General features: G+C 39.7%; 1 protein-coding gene across 2 annotated transcripts; it reads right to left on the reverse strand.

The window, feature by feature from the left end:
• Positions 1-13,532: 13,532 nt before the first annotated feature.
• Positions 13,533-21,130, reverse strand: CCER1 (coiled-coil glutamate rich protein 1). 2 transcript variants are annotated; one of them, XR_011566527.1, is made up of 3 exons: positions 20,791-21,130; positions 15,407-15,548; positions 13,533-13,680 (listed from the first exon to the last, which is right to left on the reverse strand). XR_011566527.1 is itself a non-coding variant. In XM_019960008.2 (3 exons), the coding sequence occupies exon 1, from the start codon at positions 17,378-17,380 to the stop codon at positions 16,133-16,135; it is 1,248 nt and encodes a 415-aa protein (XP_019815567.1). In that variant the 5' UTR covers positions 17,381-18,241; the 3' UTR covers positions 13,533-13,680; positions 15,407-15,548; positions 16,050-16,132. The 2 variants fall into 2 exon arrangements, 1 of the variants encoding a protein (XP_019815567.1); XM_019960008.2 differs by lacking the exon at positions 20,791-21,130 and adding an exon at positions 16,050-18,241.
• Positions 21,131-24,940: the final 3,810 nt, after the last annotated feature.

Here is a 24,940-nt window from a genome sequence, read left to right on the forward strand (position 1 = left end):
TGGAGACAAAATCCAAAATCATACTCTGTCCCCCAAATGTATTTTTTTCTCCCAGTGGAGATGAAAATAGCAAACAAGTTTAGGGTATAAATATTAGGTGCTGATAACCAGTTCCATTCGTTTCGCTGGCGGTGCAGGCAAGGCTTCTTTGACAAGATCGCCACCTGGGGGAAATTATGAGTCAAAGCAACATCTGCAGTACACCACACAGGCTGCATAGCTGATGACATGTTTAAGAATAAAAACAGGTAAAATGTTCCCATGCTTCCCTTGTGGCTCAGTTAGTAAAGAATCTGCCTGCAATACGGGTGACCTGAGTTTGATCCCTGGGTTGGGAGGATACCCTGGAGAAGGGAAAAGCTACCCACACCAATATTCTGACCCGGAGAATTACATGGACTTGTATAGTCCATGGGGTCACAGAGTCGGACACGACTGAGCGAAACTTTCACATACATACATACATAAAATGTTCTCATATTGCAGCAAATGAGGTGGATCACCTATGAAACCCATGCTAACTGGTGGCTCTAGAATTTTTGTGTCTGATTTTATGCTTATTTCGAAGTAACATTAGAACTGCATATAGTTTTTACTTATGCATTAGGGCGTGACTTCTATTTTTTTTCCATATCTAGAAATGTTTTTAGAAAATAGGTATTCTGACATTTGAGTACAGGGGGGAAATTACATTTGGAGAAAACTCATCAATTTAAAAAATTCAGAAATTTTAATTAAGACTCTGAAAAGTTTGAGCCAAATATATTAAAGATTTCTATCTCAATTTAGTTATAAAAATTAACAAAAATGTCTCCTCCTTAAACTTATTTGCTTCTAAGTGTTTCTGCCTATGTCTCAAATCAGAACAAGCGGAGTGAGAGATAATCTAGTTAGTTGATTCAATTGAAAATAGGCTATTTTTCTTTGCTTCAATTTCTGGTGTTTTTGAATCACTGTATTTTCTGAAAGCATATTCAACATGAAGTATAATCCATGTCATACTCTTTGTAAATTATTTTGTAAATAAGGGAACTTAAAGCAAAAAATGTTTAAGGCAGTTCTAAGATGATTTAGCAGCTTTGGGTAATTTATGTCCTATTTGGCTTTATTTGGTTTTTTTTTTAAAGCTTGGTTTTCAGTCACTAAGTCATGTCTGACTCTTTGAGACCCCATGAACTACAGGATACCAGGCTCTCCTGTCTTTCACTATCTCCTGGAGTTTGCTCGAACTCATGTCCATTAAGTCAGTGATGCCATCCAACCATCTCATCCTCTGTCTTTCCCTTCTCCTCCTGCCCTCAATCTTTTCTAGCATCAGGGTCTTTTCCAACAGGTCAGCTCTTTGCATTTCTAAAGCTGCTACGTTCAAAAGTTAATTCTCAAAAATTCTCTTAAAAGTGATTTTGAATTAAATCACATGTTCTGGAGATAATTTTTTTTGTTAATTAGATGCCTCAGGATTGTGAATTTTTAATGCATCAAGATTATGGAATAGGTAAAAGTATGGAGAAAGTAATTTTATGGATTATTTGAAGAAGTTTTATTGCCCTATGCTTACCCTCTTTAGATCAGTTGTCTTACTGTTAGTGAGTGCCTGTTAAGTCTTCAGTCTTCCCCCATTAAAAGGTAAATTCCTCAGAGGCAGAGACTCTGTTTTATGTAGTCATTACCAGGGAGCTATTGAGTCAATGTCCCACCGTATTGATTGGTACCCACTGTAGCAGTGATTAAATATCTTGAATATAACCCATAGATATCTCTATATGACTTAGAATGTACATAATGCCTGACACTTAGGAGTAATACAAAGCATAATGGGTGAGTGAATGAACGGATGGCCTCCAAAATTGAACCTACTGCTGATTTGTGTGTGTTTATTTAATGTACCACTTTCCCACAAAAAAGAGAAAAACATAATTAAGAAGTTAATCTGCTGTAGAAGGCATAATAAATGTTTGTAAGGCAAAGGTAAATATAAATTATTATCATCTCTTTTTAGATTATCACTAGACTAAGCATCTTTATAGGTAATCAAAAGATAATGGCCACCAAAGGGAACTATTTTATCATACAAAAGTGTATGTATATATAAACATGTATAATCTTATAATGATATAGATATATAATTATATTATTATATATACACAAATATAATCTTAGGAATGAGTAGTGTCTTTGGTAATGGAAAAGATTCTTAAATGTATTAAGATGGATTATAAATGTATCTGCCTGGATAACTAAACTTGACATTTGATCACTGCCTAGTGAAATTATTTAAATTACTTGGTGGTTCACATGTAACACCCCTAAGATAACTCCCCTGGTGGCTCAGTTGGTGAAGAATCTGCCTACAGTGTAGGAGACACAGATTTGATCCCTGGGTTGGGAAGATCCCCTGGAGCAGGAAATGGCAACTCACTCCAGTACTGTTGCCTAGGAAATCCCATGGAGAGAGGAGCCTGGTGGGCTACAGTCCATGGGATCGCAAGAGTCAGACACAACTTAGCGACTAACTCACCACCACCACCACCACTCCCAAGATATATTAAATGCATCTAATACCAATTAGATTGCTGTTTTCTAAGCAAGTGTGTTATGAGTTTAAACTTTATAGTGTCCTATAGTTTTTAATGTAAAAAGGGATAATAATAATGAGCACCCCAAATGCTGAAAAACTTTGCATTCTAAAACGTACTTGACTTTCACGATTTTATCAAAATCCTATAGCTCTGCCTTGTATACACAGTCTAGACCAATCAACGTTCTCCTCTTACCCTCTATCAACAGTGCATCACTACACTTGAACACCCATCAAATCTTATTCTCTTCTTTTCCATATGGGTTGGCTCTCTTTCCCTCAAAGCAACAACTTTGCCAAACTGAATAAACAAATCCATGCTAATATTATATATTTATCCGGCATTATTAATTGCCAACTCTCTCCTGACATATACAGAATCTAATAGTTCACCTATAAGGATAAAATTTGTCTTAAGCTAAAGGAGTGGCGAGGCTTAAGGTGAGATGTTTAAGCGGACGAGAACATGAACATGCCATTAACTAATAGAAACTATCTTAAAGAAAGTAGGGTTTAAAAGTACACCAAGAGGTAAACACTGTCTTTTGCCCATGCTTATGGCTAGGTCTGTTGGTAATTATAGGGACACTGATGTTGTTGTTTTTCAGCCACTATGTCATGTCCGACTCTTTGTGAGCCTATGAATTGCAGCACACCAGGCCTCCCTGTCCTCACTATCTCCCCGAGTTTGCTCAAACTCGCGTCCATTGAGTCGGTGATTTGGTCCAACTATCTCATCCTCTGTCACCCCCTTTTCCTCCTGCCCACAATCTTTCCCAGCATCAGGGTCTTTTCCAATGAGCTGGTTCTTCACATCGGGTGCCCAAAGTATTGGAGCTTCAGCATCAGTCCTGCCAATGAATATTCAGGGTTGATTTCCTTTAGGATTGACTAGTTTAACCTCGGAGAAAGCAGTGGCACCCCACTCCAGTACTGTTGCCTGGAAAATCCCATGGACGGAGGAGCCTGGAGGGCTGCAGTCCATGGGGTCGCTAAGAGTCGGACACGACTGAGTGACTTCACTTTCACTTTTCACTTTCATGCCTTGGAGAAGGAAATGGCAACCCACTCCAGTGTTCTTGCCTGGAGAATCCCAGGGACTGGGGAGCCTGGTGGGCTGCTGTCTATGGGGTCGCATAGAGTCGGACACAACTGAAGCGACTTAGCAGCAGCAGCAGTTTAATCTCATTGATGACCATGGGACTCTCAAGAATCTTCATAAGGATATACGAGTTGTAATACCTTGCATGGCATTGTTCCTAGCTAAGTGCTTCGTTTTACATTTCATCCACATTTCCTATTTCCATTTTTACTCTAATTCCTGATACTTTCCTCATAGCAAACCTTTCTCAGCTTATACACTTGGATTCTTCATTAGACCCAGATGCTTTCAACTGACCTCCTGATACTGGCTGCTGCTTTTACTTTTTATACTGTATTTAACTTTTCCCCCTAACTGTCACTGCCAGGTGGCACCCTGGGGCTCTTCTCCTGCCAGTAGCTAGCAATTTTTCATTTCCACCCACTTCCATTAGTGACAGCCGATCCTAATTCAGAGAATTAAGAATTTTGCAATCAGAGTGAGCTTTATACTTTGACCTTAGAAGAAAGGGGAAAGGGGCCAGAAAACCTCTCTAATGATGTGAATATTCTAGTAGTTTTGCACTCTGATTCTTTTCTCTCTTTGAAATTTCTCGTGTCATAAATAATTTATCACAGAAGCTTTGGACATAAATTACTGAGACTCAGCATTTTTTCCAGGACGGTATTATAATATGCAGTATAACTGCCAAAGTTTGATTTTGAATATTGACTCAGAATTATATCCCAAAATAATTTGAACTGAATTTAAAATTTCACCATACTCCCATCCATTTCACAAAGCAGAGTTAATGATATAAGGAAACAGATTGAGTGGCTTCCCATGTCTGTCACCTATTAGCTGTGTGACTTAGGGTAGTTTTCTGAACAGCAGTTAGCATCAACTTTCTCATTGGTAAAGTTCCCTAGTGGATGAGATGATAAAGAACCTGCCTGCAGTGCAGGAGACCTGGGTTCGATCCCTGGGTCTGGAAGATCCCATGGAGAAGGGAATACCTGGAGAATTCCATGGATAGAAGAGCCTGGTGGGCTACAGTCCATGGAGCCCCAAAGAGTCAGACACCACTGTGCAACTAACACTTTCAAAAATAACACTCATGGGCTTAGTCCAGGCCCTGGTTCAGGGTAACAGCTTAGCAGATGCTACCTTAAACATGGAATAAAATAAGTGTTATGCTGTTTTGAATTTCTAAATCAGGTACTTTAAATTGTAGAAAACATTTTAAGTTTATTATAATGTGCACTTAAGAACCATTGCTGTGGGTATTATTAAGGTTCATCCTCCTGATTCTGTGGCCCAGCAACAGAATCTGTTGGCTCTGTTCGGAGCCAACGGCTTCCTTGTTACATTAAAGGATTTTGTGTTCAGTTCTATGAAGATCTGTCTGTCCTGAGAGCTGGTCTGCTCTATAACAGAGTTCAGGCCACAAGAGATGTAGTTGGGTGCCTGCTACTGTAACAGCTCCGTCCTTCCTCTTTGTTCTTTGTGTTTTCCTACTGAAAGTTGTTTTAGTACACACATCATGAATAAGTCACTGTGCTTCCCTGTTAGAACCACTTAATAATCATAGTTCATTTCATACCTTTAGTTTTACTTTTCATAATATTAAAAATGTTTATGAAGGGCTTCTTATAGGCAAAACTGTACTGGAAATAGAAAATCAATTCCTTCCCCTATAGGATTTTCTAGCCAGAAGAGAGCCACAGACAACTGTAATTTTAAAAGGATAATGGAATTATTAATGGAGTGAGCATGAAGGATGTACAAAGCAGGGGTACCTACTCTGGGAAAATTGATGAATGCATTGCTAAGAAAGTGGTAAATGTGGAAACTGTCTGCTAAGGAAGACCCAGTCCTTAGCACTGATTTATGCTTCCAATAGAAGTGGTTAAGCAGTTGGAAACAGCTGGAAATCGGGCTGTAATACAAGTATAAATTATCCTCTGGTCACTTGATCAACAAATAAACAGGTTTGTCTCTTTCCTTAACAAATTGCTCTGTAATTAGTGGCTGTGATCATTAATAAATTAAGTGATGCTCAAGTCCTAGGAGGTAACTGACTATCACAAGTCTTGCATTTGAAAGTAGGCCAATGGATACATAGTTTTATTTTTATTCACCAGGATTAAAGTATTAGGCATTGTTTACTTTAGCAGTCTGGATTTAAATTTTTAAGCATATAAATTCCAAATTTGTTAATTTTCTTCTCTGTTGTCAGTATTAAAAGCAAAACCTATACTGTGAGTGTACATTGCTAATGTTAATTAGTGCAGTGGATGTCAAAGGGAATTCAAAATATTTTCATAGTAATGTCTTTAAACTCTTATTAGCAGTGAAAATTATTATAAGTATAAAAATAATCATTTAGGGAAATCCAAGACCTCTTGTGGGTCTAAGTTTTCCCTCTTTCCTTTACTAACTTTGATAATTTTATATTTGTGGCTTGGTCTCATTGAGCAAATCGATACTATTATTAAACACCACAGCATATGGCAACATTCATTTTGATATTTGGCAAAACTAATACAATTATGTAAAGTTTAAAAATAGAATAAAATTAGAAAAAAAAAGGAAAAAAACCCAAAAAACTAAAAAAATAAATAAATAAAGTCACTCGAGACATAAAAAAAAAATCAAATAAACAATAAAATATTTTAATATGATTGTTCATGCCAACACATTTACAATACTCCTTTTATATGTATCAGTGTATTATGTATCCCACAAAAATGCATCTGTAAACACAAGAGGAACACCACAAGTAGCGTTTTTGTATTCATGTTTTATTTTGCCACTAGGTGGCACCTAAATATTAATAGTTGTTGAGCACACTGTCTGCATAAGAAGACAAAATAGAAAGTAAATAACAGAAAGAAAAGTTACTTTTATTAACTTTGTTTTGTATTTAAATATTTGTGCTAATGTATATACTTTGAGGTCATGAGTTAACTGCAGGAAATAGTGTAGAATTCATAAAATGTATTCTTAAGAAAAAAGAAAATTATTTCTTTTTTTATGGAAAAAATAAAAATCAACATTGACTTTGGAAAATCTTCTGGGAACAAGGGGAAATGTACAGACATTTAGACTTGACCTTATCCTGTTCTTTTATGTTATAATCTCTCAGCTCAAGGGACTGCTACAATCAATAGGAAATTCCAAAAATACATTTATATATAGCAGCATTCTGATTTTGTCTTTGGGAATGCTATTTAATGATAAATGTCAGATAGATTATCTAATCTACCAGGGATTCTGTGAGAACTGATACATTAACATCAGTTAAAAGTCTTAAATTACTAGAACTAAAAGTAATATGCTAAAAGCCTAAACATATTCATAGGAGAGAATACTCAAATATTTCATAACAGAAATATCAATCATCATAAAAAGTTCACATGCCTTATGAAAATATCAGAAGATGCTATTATTAATAGTTTATTTACCCTTAGGTGTTACACAAGATCGAATCTTCAATAAAGTGGCAATATTATGAATATTAACCAGATATCTTATATATCTATAAAATTACCCACAAATTTTTCTGAATGTTTTCAGAAGTAAAATTTTTATTTTACTTTAGTTATAGATGAACAGCATCACAACAATATCTTAGGTTAATTTATTCCACTCCGGTGTTTATTACAACCAAAAGTGTTTATATCGGTATCAATCTCAGTTTCAGTTCACTCTGTCATGTCCGATTCTTTGCGACCCCATGGACTGCAGCACGCCAGGCTTCCCTGTCCATCACCAACTCCCAGATCTTGCTCAAACTCATGTCCATCAAGTTGGTGATGTCATCCAACCATCTCATCCTCTGTCATCCCCTTCTCCTCCTGCCTTCAATCTTTCCCAGCATCAGGGTCTTTTCCAATGAGTCAGTTCTTCCCATTAGGTGGCCCAAGTATTGGAGTAACAGCTTCAGCATCAGTCCTCCCAATGAATATTCAGGGTTGATTTAGCATTGATTGGTTCAATCTCCTTGCAGTTTAAGGGACTCTCAGGAGTCTTCTCCAACACCACAGTTCAGAAGCATCAGTTCTTCGGTGCTCAGCTTTTTTATGGTCCAACTTTCACATCCATACATAACTAGTGGAAAAACAGTACCTTTGACTAGATGGAACTTTATCAGCAAATTAATGTCTCTGTTTTTTAATATGCTATCGAGGTTGATCATAGCTTTTCTTCCAAGGAGCAAGCATCTTTTAATTTCATGGTTGCAGTCACCATCTGCAATGATTTTGGAGTCCAAGAAAATAAAATCTGACATTGTTTCCATTGTTTCCCCATCTATTTGCCATGAACTAATAGGTCCGGATGTCATTTTCTTAGTTTTTTGAATGTTCAGTTTTAAGCCAGCTTTTTCACTCTCCTCTTTCACTTTCATCAAGAGGCTCTTTAGTTTCTCTTCAGTTTCTGTGATAAAGGTGTCATCTGTGTATCTGATGTTTTTGATATTTCTCCTGGCAATCCTGATTCCAGTTTGTGCTTCATCCAGCCCAGCATTTCGCATGATGTACTCTGCATATAAGTTAAATAAGCAGGGTGACAATATACAGCCTTGACATACTCCTTTTCCTATTTGGAACCAGTCTGTTTTTCCATTCCAGTTCTAACTATTGCTTCCTGACCTGCATACAGGTTTCTCAAGAGGCAGGTCAGGTGGTCTGGTATTCCCTACTCTTTCAGAATTTTCCACAGTTTATTGTGGTCCCCACAAAGGTTTTGGCATGGTCAATAAAGCAGAAGTAGATGTTTTTCTGGAACTTTCTTGCTTTTTCGATGATCCAATGGATGTTGGCAATTTGATCTCTGATTCCTCTGCCTTTTCTAAACCCAACTTGAACATCTGGAAGTTCTTGGTTCATGTATTGTTGAAGCCTAGCTTGGAGAATTTTGAGCATTACTTTGCTAGCATGTGAGATGAGTGCAATCATTGGGTAGTTTGAGCATTCTTTGACATTGCCTTTCTTTGGGATTGGAATGAAAGCTGACCTTTTCCAATTATGTGGCCACTGCTGAGTTTTCCAAATTTGCTGGCATATTGAGCATAGCACTTTCACAGCATCATCTTTTAGGATTTGAAATAGCTCAACTGGAATTTCATAGCCTCCATTAGCTTTGTTAGTAGTGATGCTTCCTAAGGCCCACTGGACTTCACATTCCAGGATGTCTGGCTCTAGGTGAGTGATCACACCATCTTGTTTATCTGGGTTGTGAAGATCTTTTTTGTATAGTTCTTCTGTGTATTCTTGCCACTTCTTAATATCTTCTATTTCTGTTAGGTCCATACCATTTCTGTCCTTTATTGTGCCCATCTTTGCTTGAAATATTCCCTTGGTATATCTAACTTTCTTGAAAAGATGTCTAGTCTTTCCCATTCTATTGTTTTCCTCTATTTCTTTGCACTGATCACTGAGGAAGGCTTTCTTATCTCTCCTTGCTATTCTTTGGAACTCTGCATTCAAAGGGGTATATGTTTCCTTTTCTCCTTTGCCTTCAGCTTCTCATCTTTTCTCAGCTATTTGTAAGGCCTCCTCAGACAACCATTTTGCCTTTTTGCATTTCTTTTTCTTGGGGAAGGTCTTGCTCCCTGTCTCCTGTACATGTCACGAATCTCCATCCATAATTCTTTAGGCACTCTATCAGATCTAAACCCTTGAATCTATTTATCACTTCCACTGTATAATTGTAAGGGATTTAATTTAGGTCATACCTGAATAGTCTAGCGGTTTTTCCTACTTTCTTCAATTTAAGTCTGAGTTTGGCAATAAGGAGTTCATGATCTGAGCCACAGCCAGCTCCCGGTCTGGTTTTTGCTGACTGTATAGAGCTCCTCCACCTTCGGTTGCCAAGAATATAATCAGTCTGATTTCGGTGTTGACCATCTGTTGATGTCCATGTGTAGAGTCGTCTCTTGTATTGTTGGAAGAGGGTATTTGCTATGACCAGTGTGTTCTCTCGGCAAAACTCTGTTAGTCTTTGCCCTGCTTTGTTTCGTACTCCAAGGCCAAACTTTTCTGTTACTCCAGGTAGCTCTTGACTTCCTACTTTTGCATTCCAGTCCCCTATGATGAAAAAGACATCTTTTTTGGGTGTTAATTCTAGAATATCTTGTAGGTCTTCATAGACCTGTTCAACTTCAGCTTCTTTGGCATTAGTGGTTGGGGCATAGAATTGGGTGATATTGGATTACTGTGATATTGGTATATTATGTTGGTATACACACACAACATTATATTGGTAATTATATTATATATTATATAATTATATATTATATTGGTATACATACACAATTTTAACCAACAATTTGTTAGATTGTCATCACATGAATTATATAAGCTATTAAACTACTACTAAGAATTATAAATTGAAACACAGATATCGGTGTTTCTTCCTTAGGATCCATTGTTACCAAACCCACATTGAAGAGACTGCATTTTTTCCTACCCTCTTTGGAACTCAAATTAAATTTATTAAAGAATTTTTATTCCTAGCAAACTTATTTTAAATAAAACCACAGGAAGATGTATTCCAATAACATACAGGATCCACAACTTTGAACTCAGAATAGAGGACTCAAAAGTTCCAAAATAATTTACTTCTTTGAATTGAAGGTCCTTCATCTGTAAAAGTAAAATAAAGTATTAGTTAATAGTGTGGTTATATGTGATAATGTGTGTTAAAATCTTGCATATGTTTAAATGATTTTTGAATTCTTAGATCTCTGTTCTGAATACCTTAGGTGTTCTATGTAAGTGGCTTATAGAACGTATTTCATATTTGTTGGAATTTTCATTGTCTTGAGGTATAGCATAAGATAGAATCTTTCTCTTTAGGCATTATGATACATGCATTTTGATTTTTAAAAGATGCATTGCCTGTATGGAAAGGAATTATCTGACTCGAGTGGGTAATTCTTAGCACTACCTATTAGAATATTAATATCAGCCATAAAGCGAATGGAAGTATCATGACCCAGTAAGGGGAAGAGACAGAGGGCAGAAAGTGTACTTGGGGAATGAGTCCAGCTCCACAGATTTAATTGGTTCTTACAGTCCTGCACAATGAAATATGCAGCTCAGAATAACACATCTGACTGCAGTTATCCAAGAGAAAACAAGACATGTAATGAATCAGTTTTTCGAATTGTCTTATTAGATATTACATTTATACTTGCCCTAATTATTAACAAATGATTTTTAGATACCACATAATATGTCAGTGGTCTCATCTGTGCATTTATTAAATACTTATTATAACTGGAAGATATTGAGTATCACTGTTCTGAGAATGTGGTAAGCATTGACTCATTTAATCATCATAATCTCATTTAATCCCAAGAGGTAGATACTACAGATGAGGAAAATGAGAAGCCAGAATTTCAGGAACATGCCTTAGGTTACACAAGTAGAACAAAACAGAAGTATTGAACCCACAAACCACAGTCTTGATTATTAAATTCCCAAAAGGACTCTGCAATGCACAAACCCCTAAACCACAGATCTTCTAGGTCTCTCATGTGTGTGCTTAGACGCCTTTCTACAAAGCAGATTCCAACTCAGTAGATATGGGTGGAGCCTGGGCAACATTTCTAAAAAGCTATTAGGTGGTTCCCATAATACTGGTTCATGGACCACAGTTTCAATACCAAAGTGCCAGACCACTGCATTTGCACATTCCTTATAACTGGAAGCCAAAATTGAATTTCTAGGACCAGCTGGTTCATGTTTAGCTCAGTTGATATTAACTATCTAGATATCTCAGTCCAACAAACTACAATGAGATCTCCTGAGCCTTGTTAATTTAGACCCAATGTTCATAAATTTAGATGATTTGTGTACAATAATTAACAGTGATTTATAGTCTATAATGAAATAAATATTAGGTTATTTGGTCTTCACAACAGGTGTGTTCAAAATTGGGGAAGGAATATGTCAAGGCTGTATATTGTCACCTGCTTATTTAACTTATATGCAGAGTACATCATGCAAAATACCGGGCTGGATGTATCACAAGTAGGTATATCAAGATTGCAGGGAGAAATATCAATAACCTCAGATATGCAGATGATACCACCCTAAGGACAGAAAGTGAAGAAAGGAGAAATATTTCATCAAGAAGTGAAAGAGGAGAATGAAAAGGCTGGCTTGAAGCTCAACATTCAAAAAACAAAGATCATGGCATCCAGTCCCATCAGTTCACGGCAAATAGATGGGGAAATAATGTAAACAGTGACCGAATTTATTTTCTTGGGCTCCAAATTCACTGTGGACAGTGATTGCAGCCATGAAATTAAAAGACGCTTGCTCTTTGGAAAAAAAGCTATGACAAACCTAGACAGCATATTGAAAAGCAGAGATATCACTTTGTTGAAAAAGGTCCATATAGTCAAACCTATGGTTTTTCCAGTAGTCATGTGTAGATGTGATATCACTTTGTTGAAAAAGGTCCATATAGTCAAAGCTATGGTTTTTCCAGTAGTCATGTATGGATTTTGGACCATAAAGAAGTCTAAGAGCTGAAGAATTGATGCTTTTGAACTGTGGTGTTGGAGAAGACTCTAGAGAGTCCCTTGGACAGCAAGGAGATCAAAACAATCCTAAAGGAAATCAACCCTGAATATTCATTGGAAGGACTAATGCTGAAGCTCCAATACTTTGGCCACCTGATGCAAAGAGCCGACTCATTGGAAAAGACCCTGATTCTGGGGAAGGTGAAGGGCAAGAGGAGAAGGGGCCGACAGAGAAGGCGATGGTTGGATGGCATTATTGACTCAATGGACATGAGTTTGAGCAAATTCAGGGATATGGTGATGAACAGGGAAGCCTGGTGTGCTGCAGTCCATGGGGTCACATGACTGAGTGAATAGCAACAACAAATTGGTGTGAGCAGTAATAAGGTATGATAACTATTTCTTTGGAAACAGAGACCTAAGACTACCCATCACCAGTCTCTTAGGCAGCTGTGACAACACAGTTGCCCAAACTCTTCCCTTTCATCAGCTGACCTTGAGCTCAGGTTATGTTCCATTAACTGGCTAAAAGTGAAACTGCTACTACTAGAACAGTTAAGATACAGCCATACGCTGATTTTGCTTTAAATATACAGATAATCAAGGCCAAATTGATTCAGAAGCATTAATATTAGCCACCAGGGAAGCCCAATTTATATTAACAATAATTCTCAATTACAATTATGTTAATGTGAACCTGTATAAATGTAATTTAGCTGCATATATCATTTTATTATTCTGCTAAAATAAAAAATTAAGCTGAATAAGCTGTGTTTTCTTATCCTATTCTTGACCCAAGAACATCTATAGGGTGATATTTGAATCATTTTCTTCCCAGACTCTGTGGGTTTGATATAGCTGAGTTGTTTCACCTCTAGTGTTTATTTTAATGAAACTAAAGATGTTGGAATAACTCTTATCTTCATATGCAAATGTTATGAAACCATTCTCAGAGAATTCAGAGTTGCTCTCCAAATGCCAAGTGTATTTACCATCCTTAGAGGACTCATATTTTCACAGGAAAAAATTCCATTAAGTTACTATGGAGACAAAGTAATGAAGATAAATTAAGAAATGCTGTCAGTCACTGGAAAGGAAAATATCAGAATCTCTTGTGTAAAAACACCTGAGAATAGACAGCAAAAATTTTTATCAAGCCTAGGCCTTATGATTTATAATGTCATTTTTCTGACAGTTGACAAAGCAAATATTACCCCGTACTTAAAAGACACAGCTAAGTGGCAGCTCTTTAGCACTGTGTCCTCTCAAGTTTGAAATGATTTTAAGAACTTTTTTTTTAAATCGTGAATTTTCATCAAGCATACTTACCTCTAAAACTAAAGATGGGGTTTATTCTGAGCCATATGTAACGCTGATACTCTTGAATCATCAAGTGGTGTGGCGCGTCTCCAAGGTGATCCAGTCATGCTGAGCAGCAATGCCCAGGACCACTTCATTACACGGGAGTGGTTGGGTAGGTCTCTGAAAAGTGGAATAGGTGTACTGGGATGTGCAAACCTCCCACCCTGTGACATGATTTAATCATTTCATATCAGCCTTCAAGGTTAGTACAGGGGCCATCACAGTATCTGGCTAAAAAAAAAAAGCTCAGGTAGGGACTCACCAATGACTTAGGTTCTCATTTTTTTTTTTTTTTTTTTTGCTGGACTATTCAGAAGATATGGATAGTGCAGAAATGAGTGGATAATACGGTTTCTCTCTCACTTCTCACTGGCTGCTCCTTCAGGACACTCTGGTGCTTCTGTACTGTTCCTCCAAGGCACCAAGCTCCTCCCAGCTCTCTACCTTTAGCCTCAAGTCACCCTCTCCCCACAGTGAACATTCCCAGCTTCTCTCTTTGGGCTCCCTTGTGACACATTCTTTCATAGTGTTGCACTTCCTTTAGAATTCTGGCAGTGGCCGATTTGACTAACTTCATTTAGTGTCTGTCCTTTGGACTAAACTACAAAAGGAGATTTTGCTTATTTGCCATTGTATCCTAATCACTGTTTGTGGTCCCTGGATCCTGGTAGTTCCATAATTATTTGGTAAATAATCATTCCCAAACTGAACTCTTGAGCACTGCTCATATTTGCATCCCTCCCAGAGACTAGTGGATAATGTCTTATGTATGTGGAGGCAATTAACATGTGCTGAAGTTTGTCATGTAAAAGTGGAATCTTTTGTAAGAATAATTTGAGAACTGTCCAGATATGATTGTGAACTGATAGGACTTTCATTCAGTCCTAAATGAAAGTGTTTCTTTAATGAGAACTTAGCGATTACTTGAGTATCTTGGAGAAAGTATTTTGGACTGTAACTTGTAAGGATTTATTGATCATTATCAGCAGCAGGATTCTTGGTTTCTCCCTGTGCATTAGAAATGTATATGGGTGGTCAATTTTATAGGTCACCATAAAATTGCATCTTGCAGAAAATAATGATTTCTTAAGAGCATAATAAATGTTTGGTTAGTCACTGCTGTAGTTTGGACTGTTTAGTGTCATTAAAAAATCATCCTACAATCTTTGTGTTAGTTTTTCTTCTTACATTCATCCTGTTGACCACTGAATAAGATGTCTGATATTCAAAAATAAGAATTGAGCAGCACAGCAACACTTTAATTATTTTATTATCTTTTTTAACAGCTTAAGCTTATCACCCCCAAAAGCTGCAATAAAATCAGCATTCAGGTAAGAGATGACCCTACAGGTAAAGAAGACCCTACAGTCTTCTTTTCATTAAATACTGAATGGTGGTTCAGACTATACTTAGTAGTATAGTTTGTCAAAAGATGTAATTTTTGATAAGCTGGACTCAAATCCTTCATCTAGGGGAGTTTTGGAAATATACTATGACTGTAACTTTTATTGAGTTATGAGAATCAAGGATCCAAGAACAGTATTACTTCCTAAAAATGTCTGAATAAAAGCTGTTATTTTGAATGTTGAATTCTCCATAGGTAATTGTTTAGACATCAGAAACTAGTTCACACAAGCTTGCACTTAAACATATTTGTTTTACTCTCCTTTATAAGGAAGACAATTGGGAAAGAAAATTTTTAAAAAAGATATTCCACCCCCAAAAGGCCAATCATCTTTAAAAAATTCATTCTGCAAAGTCTATTTTTATTATTCCTGTGAACTTATGACAAGGAATATATCCAGGAACAAGGCTTCAAAATCTATGTTCCATTGTTTGCAGTTACCTTAGATTTTAACTAGGTGTGCAAGTTGACTTCTGACCATGGGGAATCCTCTCCATGCATGGATTTATGGATTGCTGAGGCCATGGCAGATAACCAGTTCCACAGAAGCAACTTCATGTTCTTCTGAGGAAGATCCATAGCACTGTGGAACAAGGAATATAAATGAGCGATGCCACAAGAGACTGCAAACTGGGTTACCAAAATACAGCCCTCAAAAATGAACTCTGAAGGTGGAAAATCTTAAATTATTAAAATAGGCATTTTAAAATGGTTTCAGCTATCATGTTAAAAGTACTGACGAACATTTAATAAACATGGCACATGTTTCTTAGGCATCTAACAGTCAAAATAACTGTTCATCCAAGCTCATTAAGTAGAGATGATGTATAAAGTTGTTTAAAAGGAAACATTTTCAGCATTACCAGAATTATTTAAAAAAAAAACAAAAAACTCAAGCATCTAGAGGAGAAAACACCAAATGAAAATATTCAAACTGTAGTAATAAAATATTTGGCCTTTAATCATTTCCAGTTAAATTATATTTGAAAGCTCTACCTCCCCCACCCATAGTCATACACACAACACACCAATTTTTAAATGTTTTATAATGGCCAAAGATGATAGGTTTATTAATGGAACTCACTTTTTCATTAGTTTTTGACAAGTGGCTAATCATTTTAGCCTTCAATCAGTTCCATAGCATTCCTCAATCCCTTTCCTGATGTCTTAACAGTTAATGTCCTGTACCATGAAGAGAGCTTCCTGTGCCACTTTGGGAATTCCCTGTTTGGGGCTTAAATAGGTACAGTTCATAAAGTTCTCTCTCTCTTCTTCGGCCCCCACTAGGAATGATAAAGGCATTTCCAGAGGCAAATGATTCTCTTCCTCAGTCTGCTCATCCTCCGCCAGCCCCTCTTCTTCCTCTGCTATCTCCTCCGCTTCGTCCTCCTCATCTTCCTCCTCCCGCTCCTCCATGTAATCAGCCTCTTCGCCCTCCTCCTCATCTTTGGCCTCTGACTCTTCGTCCTCCTCATCTTTGGCCTCTGACTCTTCGTCCTCCTCCTGGCTCTCCAGCTCCTTGCCATCACACTCCTCCTCGTCACACCACTCCTCCTCCTCCTCTTCTCTCTCCCCTTCCTCTTCCTCCTCCACCAGCTGTGAGGTGGCCGTCTGCTTTTCCTCATCTGGGTCAGGGCTGAAGACGAGAGAGGGATTCCGCACAAAGCTGTACAGAGTATCTTGCAGCTCCTCGTCTTCCTGGCCACCGCTAGGTGGGACGTCGTTTCCGAAGGCGCCCTCCGGGGAGGCTGTGCTCGCTGCCTGGGCCTGCTGCGCCCGCAGCGCCTCCTGCTGGCGCTCTAGCTTCTCCTGCTGCCGCATGTCCTCGTAGATCTGGTTCATGATGAACTGCGTGGTGTTGCGCGGCGCCCGCATGCCAGGGGCGCGCCACCCGTACAGGTTGACCGGCCGCAGCAATGTGCTCAGATCCACCGGAGGGCTCCTCTGGGCGGAGCGGCGAGGGTGACGGCGCAGGCCGCGGCCCCGGCGACCCCAGCGCTTCTTTCTGCCCGGGGGCCTCGCCCAGCCGGGGTTCCAGGGCCCATGGCAGCAGGAGCAGCAGCAAAGGCAGAGCGGATGCAGGCCGTACACCCGGATCACTTGCACCCGGCCCGGGGGCTTCCTGAATCCCGCCGGAGGTGGGCACCAGGGCCCTCTCCAGCGCCCCCAGTTAGAATACACGGCCCAGTAGGGACGCCAGGGTGGTTGGAACCAAGGGCCTGGACCGTATTGCTGCTTCGCCTGTTTCCTCGGGGGCTCGTATTCGGCCTTGGGGCCGTAGCGAGGCCGCCGCCTGTAAACGGGAGCGCCCCTGCGCCTTCGGGGGCCAAACGACCAGGTGCGTAACGGGGCAGAGGATGCCCAGCCGCCGCCCAGGTTAAGAGGATCCTCTTTTGTGTCGAGGGTCTGGGTCATGATTCAGGGTGCTCCGAGAGGTCGACACGGTAGCGCCCTAGGAGCTGTCGTCGCGTTTGGACAGATCTGACGGTCTCAAGGGCCTCGTTTCTCTCTGCCCAGCACCACGTGCCCGCCGCTGGGATCACGCCTTTGTCTCCAGAAGGATCCCCGCCTCTCTGCTCGCTCAGTCGCTCTCCGCGTTATCTCTGATCCTTCGCACCCGAGTTGTCTCGCCAAGGCGGGTTGGGTGGGACTGGGGCTGGGTAAGGATGGTGGGTGAGGAAGGTGTGGGTGGGCAACGCGCGGTGAGACCCGCTCCCGGGTCCCACTCACACCCGCCTCAGTGGATGCGCAGGCTGGGGCCGGGGGGAGGCAGGGGTCGCGCCGTTACCTTCCTGCTCCCTCTCAACCCAGGTGCTTCACCGTCGCCGTCCGGGCCGGACTGGGGTGGCGTGGGCCGCGGCAGCCTTTAAATACCGGCCAGGGGCCCCGCGTGCCCACCGCATCCTTGGTCGCCCCGGGAGACAGCCAATTGGGGTTGAGGTCGTTCTCCCCGGGCGTGGAGGTGGGGTTCCAGCCGGAACAGGTGCCGAGTGAACATTCGCAGGGGGCTTGTGACGTAGTTTTTGCGGGAGGGAGGGCGGAGGCTGGGTTTGTGCAGCCCACGTTAGGAACCGCCTGAGGCGGTTTTTCCTTTGCCCCCTCCTACCATCTTGAGGTGCTGAGTTAGAGAAGATGCACCTTCAGCCGAACCCAGAGGCAGGGGTTGGGGAGAAACTTGTCTGTTGAAAAACAATATCCTATGCCTTTGGGGTGATGGAAGGGGTAAAGAGAAAGCCCCTGGAGTCGGAAACAGGGTGCCACGCCTTACTTTGTGGCCACTGCTCTAACTCCTGGAGCTCTGTTTCATCATGCATAAAACAAGATGGCAAACGTTTATTGCTTGTGCTTTCTGTGCAGGTGGGCTCGTGGCACACAAGTCCCACACCTGCTCTGTGAAGTAGGCATGGTTACCACATTTCCTAGGTTAGGAAGCTAAGACGTTAATTTACCCGAGCTTGTGAGGTCAGTGAATTTAAGGGCTAGTGTTTAAACGTGTTTGACCTCAGAGCCCAAATTCTTAGTGAGGTTACTGCAGTGCCCAAACACCTTAAACAGGACTGTGATGAAGAGTACAGGGAATCTGTATGGTCAAGCACTGCACTAATTGTAGTATATCATGTAAATGTGCTTTGATTAAACATTACCAGGATGTTTACCATGGGTTTGTTTGTAAGAATGCTACAGTGCCAATTGTTTTTCCTTTTGTCCTTTTGTTAACCAGGCACCATGGTACCTTGGGAGCCTCTGTAATATTACAGTTAAGAATATGGGCTTCAGTTTAAATAGACAAGAGCCTACCCTGAATGATTCCCTTCAGTCCTGTTAGACTCTTTGTGACCCTATGGACCATAGCCTGCCAGTCTCCTCTGTCCATGGAGTTCTCCAGGCAAGAATACTGGAGTAGGTTGCTATGCTGTCCTCCAGAGTATCTTCCCAGCCGAGGGATAGAACCTGTGTCTCCTGCGTCCTCTGTGTTGGCAGGTGGACTCTTTACCACTAGGGCCATCTGGGAAGTCTAGGTTTATCCAAATCTGTAGAAGGTGTAATGTCAAGAGGAGCCCTAATGACCTCTAATAAAAACTATGGACTTTTGTTGGTAATGATGTGTCACTGTAGGTTCATTATTAATAAATAAACCACTCTGGTGGAGGATGTTTATAATGGGGGGAGAGTATATGAGGAATCTCTGTACCTTCTTCTCATTTTGCTGTGAATCTAACATTTCTCTAAAAAATAAGGGCTAAAAAAAAAAATAGTGGCTTCCCTGGAGGCTCAGTGAAGAATCTGCCTGCCAATGAGGAAGACTGGGGCTGGATCCCTGTGTTGGGAAGATCTCCTGGAGAAGAAAATGGCAACCCATTCCAGTAGTCTTGCCTGGGAAATCACACGGACAGAGAAGCCTGGCGGGCTACAGTCCATGGGGTCACAAAGAGTCAGATATGACTTAGCAACTAAACAACAAAAATAAAAAATAGAGGTACTTCAACTTCAGCTCAGCAATTATTAACTTCTGGAAGCCTCCAGTTCCTTACCCATACCGTTGAGTATAGTTATAGTGCCTGTTGCATAGAGTTATGTTAAGGATTAAGTATCGATTAAAGCACATAACACAGGTACTCTGTGGGCACTTAGTAACTAGGAACTAGCATCATTATCATACTTACATGTTTTAGAACTTGTCAAGAAATTGATACAGTACATATAGAGATAACTAACCTTATGCCGGAAGCAAAAATAGACTAGATATCCCCATCCTCATGTCCTTTTTCTTGTCCCACTTTTGAGAAATAGCAGGAAAGTGCCACCAGCTTTGACCCTATAGAAAACTATCGAGTATATTCTTTTATTACCTTCCTGTGCTCAGTGGAATTGTGCAAAATGGAACACTGCCCAGTGGGAACTGAGTCCATACAGGCTTCCATTAAATGACAGAGAAGCAAAATGTAGCGAAGCCTTGATGCTTGCAAAGGTCATTATACTTTCCTGGTTGAAAATTGAGAATAGTACAGGGGTTCTTGGATCAGCACTCCACCCTTTGACATGGGACTTATAGACTCCACAGACATCATTCAAGTTCATTTGCTCTGTGGTTTGCTGAGGAGACAAGTCTGCTTGAGTCCCAGGGCAGAATGCTGACATTTTAAGCCTCCAGTGTCCATTTTTGAACAGAGACTCACACACTGGGTGGTGACTCACCCCCTGATCTGCTGAACTTGGAACTGTGCCATTCCAGATTTATTTTTCTAAGAACATATATGATATATGATATTGAGTTTTAATTGAGATCTCTAGAAATTGAGCATGTTGATTAGTGATATTCCTATCCATTTTTTTTTTAAAAAAAGATTACCTCAAGGATAATTAAGGGCATTTTTTTATTCAGTTGATGTGAAATTTATATAAGTAATACTGACTTTAATACACTTTTTTCATGGTGAAATATATATCTTTCAGACCTATCCTCCCTACTTAAAAACATTAATGCAGAATTGTCTTACTTTTTTTAAGAAAAACAGCAAATTACCTTTTATGATTTTTATTTTTTTCAGTAGATTTACATTATAATACTGACTGGGGTTCATACTGGTAAATTACCCAAGAGAATTGGCACCAGAGATTGTTAAGCACCACCATCAGATATGCAATTAAGAAATTTTAAAGACTTTTAAAATTGACCCATATTCTTCAAATACTGCAAAAGGACATACTTTGATTCAACATTAAAATCCAACGCACCATATTTTTATACATTGTATCCATCTAGATTGCTACATTAAAAATTCCCACAAACTTAGTCATCCATACTTAAAACAACGTGTACATACATTTGTTTTCTCAGCATTTCCAAATGTTGGGATCCAGGAACAACTTAGCTGTGTTTTCTGCTCAGGATCTCCCTGGGGCTATGATAGAAGCATTTGGCTGTGCTCTCATCCTGGAGCTCAATTTGGGAAAATCTGCTCTCAAGATCATTCATGTTATTGGCAGAATTTATTTCCTTGTGGCTGTTTAACTGAGGGCCCTAAACTTTAGCTTTCATGTTGGCTGAGGAAGTCCTCAAATTTGAAGGCTAACTGCAGGTTGGCGAGGACACCAGTGGTTAGAGGCAGCCTGCAGATCCCGGTCATGGGCTTCCTCAACGTGGCCACTCACCCCCTCCTGCTAGCCAAGAGCCTCTCGTCCGTGCTTCCTAGCACGGTGAACACACAGAGACACATATCTGTGTGTGTCATAATCATGGGGCTTGACTTTTGTGACATCCCTGACCTTTGTCATTTCCTCTTGGCTAGAAGCAAGGCCCAGGTCCTACCAGCGCTCAAGAAGAGAGGTTGACACAAAGGCACGAATTCCAACAGGCAGGAAATCACTGGGGATCACCTTAGTCTGCCTGCACATGTTTCAAGCAAAGGCAGTCAAATAGGTCCTTTGTAGTAACTAGTTACAACTTGGGAGATTTTCATGATATTGCTGCATTTTGAAATTCTGATGAGTGCCATGTAACAGCATTAGTTTTGCTATGTTTTATGTTATTCAGAGCGTTATGTTAAGTTTAAAACACTGCAGTCTTGATTGTGCATTTGGGTAACTTGAAAAGAATGAATTCTAACACTGGATGGCAGTAGTAACTCAAGATTCAGTCAGTAAAAGTCCTTATACCAAAGAAACTGAAATTAGACACTTTATAAAAAATATTTTATCACATATATCAAGTTACTCCAGGTTGCCAATATTAATTATCCTTTTTGTTTTCCTGGAGTGGTAGAATCGGGTATATTTATTAGATTAGCATTTTTTTTTTTGACTGGAGTTTGAAAAGCTCAGCTCTGCTAGTTAAACTGGTAAATAAAATTCTTCAGAGAAAAGTGGTATATACCTGATATATTTGGTCAGAGAAATGAAATACAAAGCATATTTCAGATTTATCTTTGTAATCAATGTGTTGCTATGAAAGTGAAAGTGAAGTCGCTCAGTCGTGTCCGACTCTTTGCGACCCCGTGGACTGTAGCCTACCAGGCTCCTCTGTCTATGAGATTCTCCAGGCAAGAGTACTGGAGTGGGTTGCCATTTCCTTTTCCAGGGGATCTTCCTGACCCAGGGATTGAACCCGGGTCTCCTGAATTCCAGGCAGACGCTTTAACCTCTGAGCCACCAGGGAAGTCCCAGTGTTGCTATGATATACATAAAATAATGTAAACATAACTCCTTTTATGCACTCTCAAAAATTTGCCTTTTTCCACCCTGAAGATATTCATGTAATTTAAAATGTAGTCGCCATCTAGTGGTTACAGAGACTAAATGCAAAGTATTAAGCCTTTCTGACTTTGAAAGTGAGAAAAAAGAGATTCAAAATTACTCATTGCTTTCTCTCAATTTGGAAAGTTGTGATGTTTGCAAGTAAATAAGGCACCTTGTGCATCAGGGAATACCACTTGATATTTTCCATTTACGATTCTCATTTAAGTAAATTATGAAGGGAAAGTTTGTAATAACTACAAAGACAGTGTTACAGATTTAAAGAGAAGTAGGGATATGAATTTTACATTTATAATAGTAGTCTGTGTAGGTATTATTTGCTATTGCCTTTTGAAGATATTACTAACCCTACAACAACTCAAGGTTTTCAGAGGATTAGCAAAATATATTGTAGTCCTATTATCTGAGAAATATGTGTATTCAGTGAGAATTACTTAGGAATTTCAATATGGAGATGTTTGCTTATAAATAGTTTTAAAGTACACTATAATATGGGGCAATAAAATGCAATGTCCTCCCCCTTGGAAAAGAACCTGTAATATTTAGAGAAAAAGAAATGTGTATAGCATATTCATAAAGAAAAACTTTTGCTATAAAAAAGATTGTGTTTAATCAGGGATCAATTTTAGATCAGAGCTTTCAATTAAGAATGTGAGGTGTTTAAGGTGGTCATTTAAATAGGATACATTTTAAAGGAATGCCATCATCAGTTCAGTTCACTTCAGTTGCTCAGTCGTGTCCGACTCTTTGCGACCCCATGAACCGCAGCACACCAGGCTTCCCTGTCCATCACCAACTTCTGGAGTCCACCCAAACCCATGTCCATCGAGTCTGTGATGGCATCCAACCATCTGATCCTCTGTCATCCCCTTCTCCTCCTGCCCTCAATCTTTCCCAGCATCAGGGTCTTTTCCAATGAGTCAGCTCTTCACATCAGGTGGTGCGAAAATTGCATGTTTTCAGGGTTATAGTTCTTACTTTGTCCTTATAGAGTTGATGATGAATTACATCTGTAAAGCAGCCTTGTGAGTAGGCAGTCATAATGCCCATGAGAATGTCAACTGACCCCATAGCTTTTGCATAATGATACTCTTTTTATCCCAATATTTCCTTTTCTTTCTTTCTTCCTTCTTTCCAGTCTTTCTTTTTCTTTCTTTCCTTTTCATTCTTTCCTTTTCTTTTCATTCTTTCTTTCTCTCTCTATCTCTCTTCCCTCTTTCTTTCCTTTAACTACAACTTCCTACACCCCACTCATGATTTTGTAGTCATGGTGTGTTGAGAAGACTGTGAGAACAGAGGGGTTTTCTGTGTCATTTGTGGGGAGATCTGAGATCATCAGTAGCTTGTGTGTGCAGGGCATTATGAATTTATGGACCATTTCCTCCATTAAAAAGTGAACGTTATAGTTTATACCATGTTGCTATAAACACTAATATGTTCCAGGCTGGATTCTTTATTGCCTGTTTACTATTATTATTATAATCATGTGTTTTCTTTTTATTGAAAAGCACATGCTAAGTTCCTAAAATGAGTAAGTCAGCCCTGCCTGCTGGGAGTCTTTCTTTACCTTCCTGGTCCAAAGCATCTCAGTCCATCTTTCTGCTGAACTTCTGGAGGCTGGGTATCTGGAAGCCTACTCTAGACCCTAGAAGTAGTAGAAGTTTACTCAAATGTTACTCAAAGGCCTTTGACCATTTGGAAGTCACTGTGGCATACAAAAAGATAACACTGAGCTTGACACCTATGTTAGTCTGTTTGGGCTACCATAATACCATAGACTGAGTGGCTTAAATAAAACAATTTTATTTCTCCTAGTTTTGGAGGATAGCATATCCAAGATCAAGGTGTCAGCTGATTTTATTCCTAGTGAGAGCTTACTTCCTGGATTGTAGATGGACGACTTTTCGTTATGTCATCACATGGCTTTTCTTTTCTTTTTTTTAATTAATTAATTTATTTTAATTGTAGGCTAATTACAATATTGTGGTTTCTGCCAAACATCGATATGGATCTGCCACGGGTGTACGTGTTCCCCATCCAGAACCCCCCTCCCACCTCCCTCCCCATCCCATCCCCCAGGTTCATCCCAGTGCACCAGCCGTGAGCACCCTGTCTCATGCATCGAACCTGGACCTGTGATCCACTCCACATATGATAATATACATGTTTCAACGCTACCCTCTCAAATCATCCCACCCTTGCCTTCTCCCACAGAGTCCAAAAAAACTGTTCTTTACATCTGTGTCTTTTTTGCTGTCTCATATATAGGGTCATTGTTACCCTCTTTCTAAATTCCATATTCATGCGTTAGTATACTGTATTGGTATTTTTCTTTCTTACTTCACTCGTATAATAGGCTCCAGTTTCATCCACCTCATTAGAACTGATTCAAATGCATTCTTTTTAATGGCTGAGTAGTATTCTATTGTGTATACGTATCACAGCTTTCTCATTCATTCATCTGCTGATGGACATCTAGGTTGCTTCCATGTCCTGGCTATTGTAAACAGTGCTGCGATGAACATTGCGGTACACATGTCTCTTTCAATTCTGGTTTCCTCGGTGTGTATGCCCAGCAGAGGAATTTCTGGGTCATATGGCAGTTCTATTTCCAGTTTTTAAAGGAATCTCCACACTGTTCTTCATAGTGGCTGTACTAGTTTGTATTCCCACCAACACTGTAAAAGGCTTCCTTTTTCTCCACACCCTCTCCAGCATTTA

Source organism: Bos indicus, chromosome 5, assembly GCF_029378745.1.
Source record: "Bos indicus isolate NIAB-ARS_2022 breed Sahiwal x Tharparkar chromosome 5, NIAB-ARS_B.indTharparkar_mat_pri_1.0, whole genome shotgun sequence".
In the NCBI taxonomy this organism is placed as follows: domain Eukaryota; kingdom Metazoa; phylum Chordata; class Mammalia; order Artiodactyla; family Bovidae; genus Bos; species Bos indicus.

Bases quoted from the DNA above. Each gene is read 5' to 3' on its own strand.
- CCER1 (XM_019960008.2), bottom strand. From the start codon at position 17,380: ATGACCCAGACCCTCGACACAAAAGAGGATCCTCTTAACCTGGGCGGC.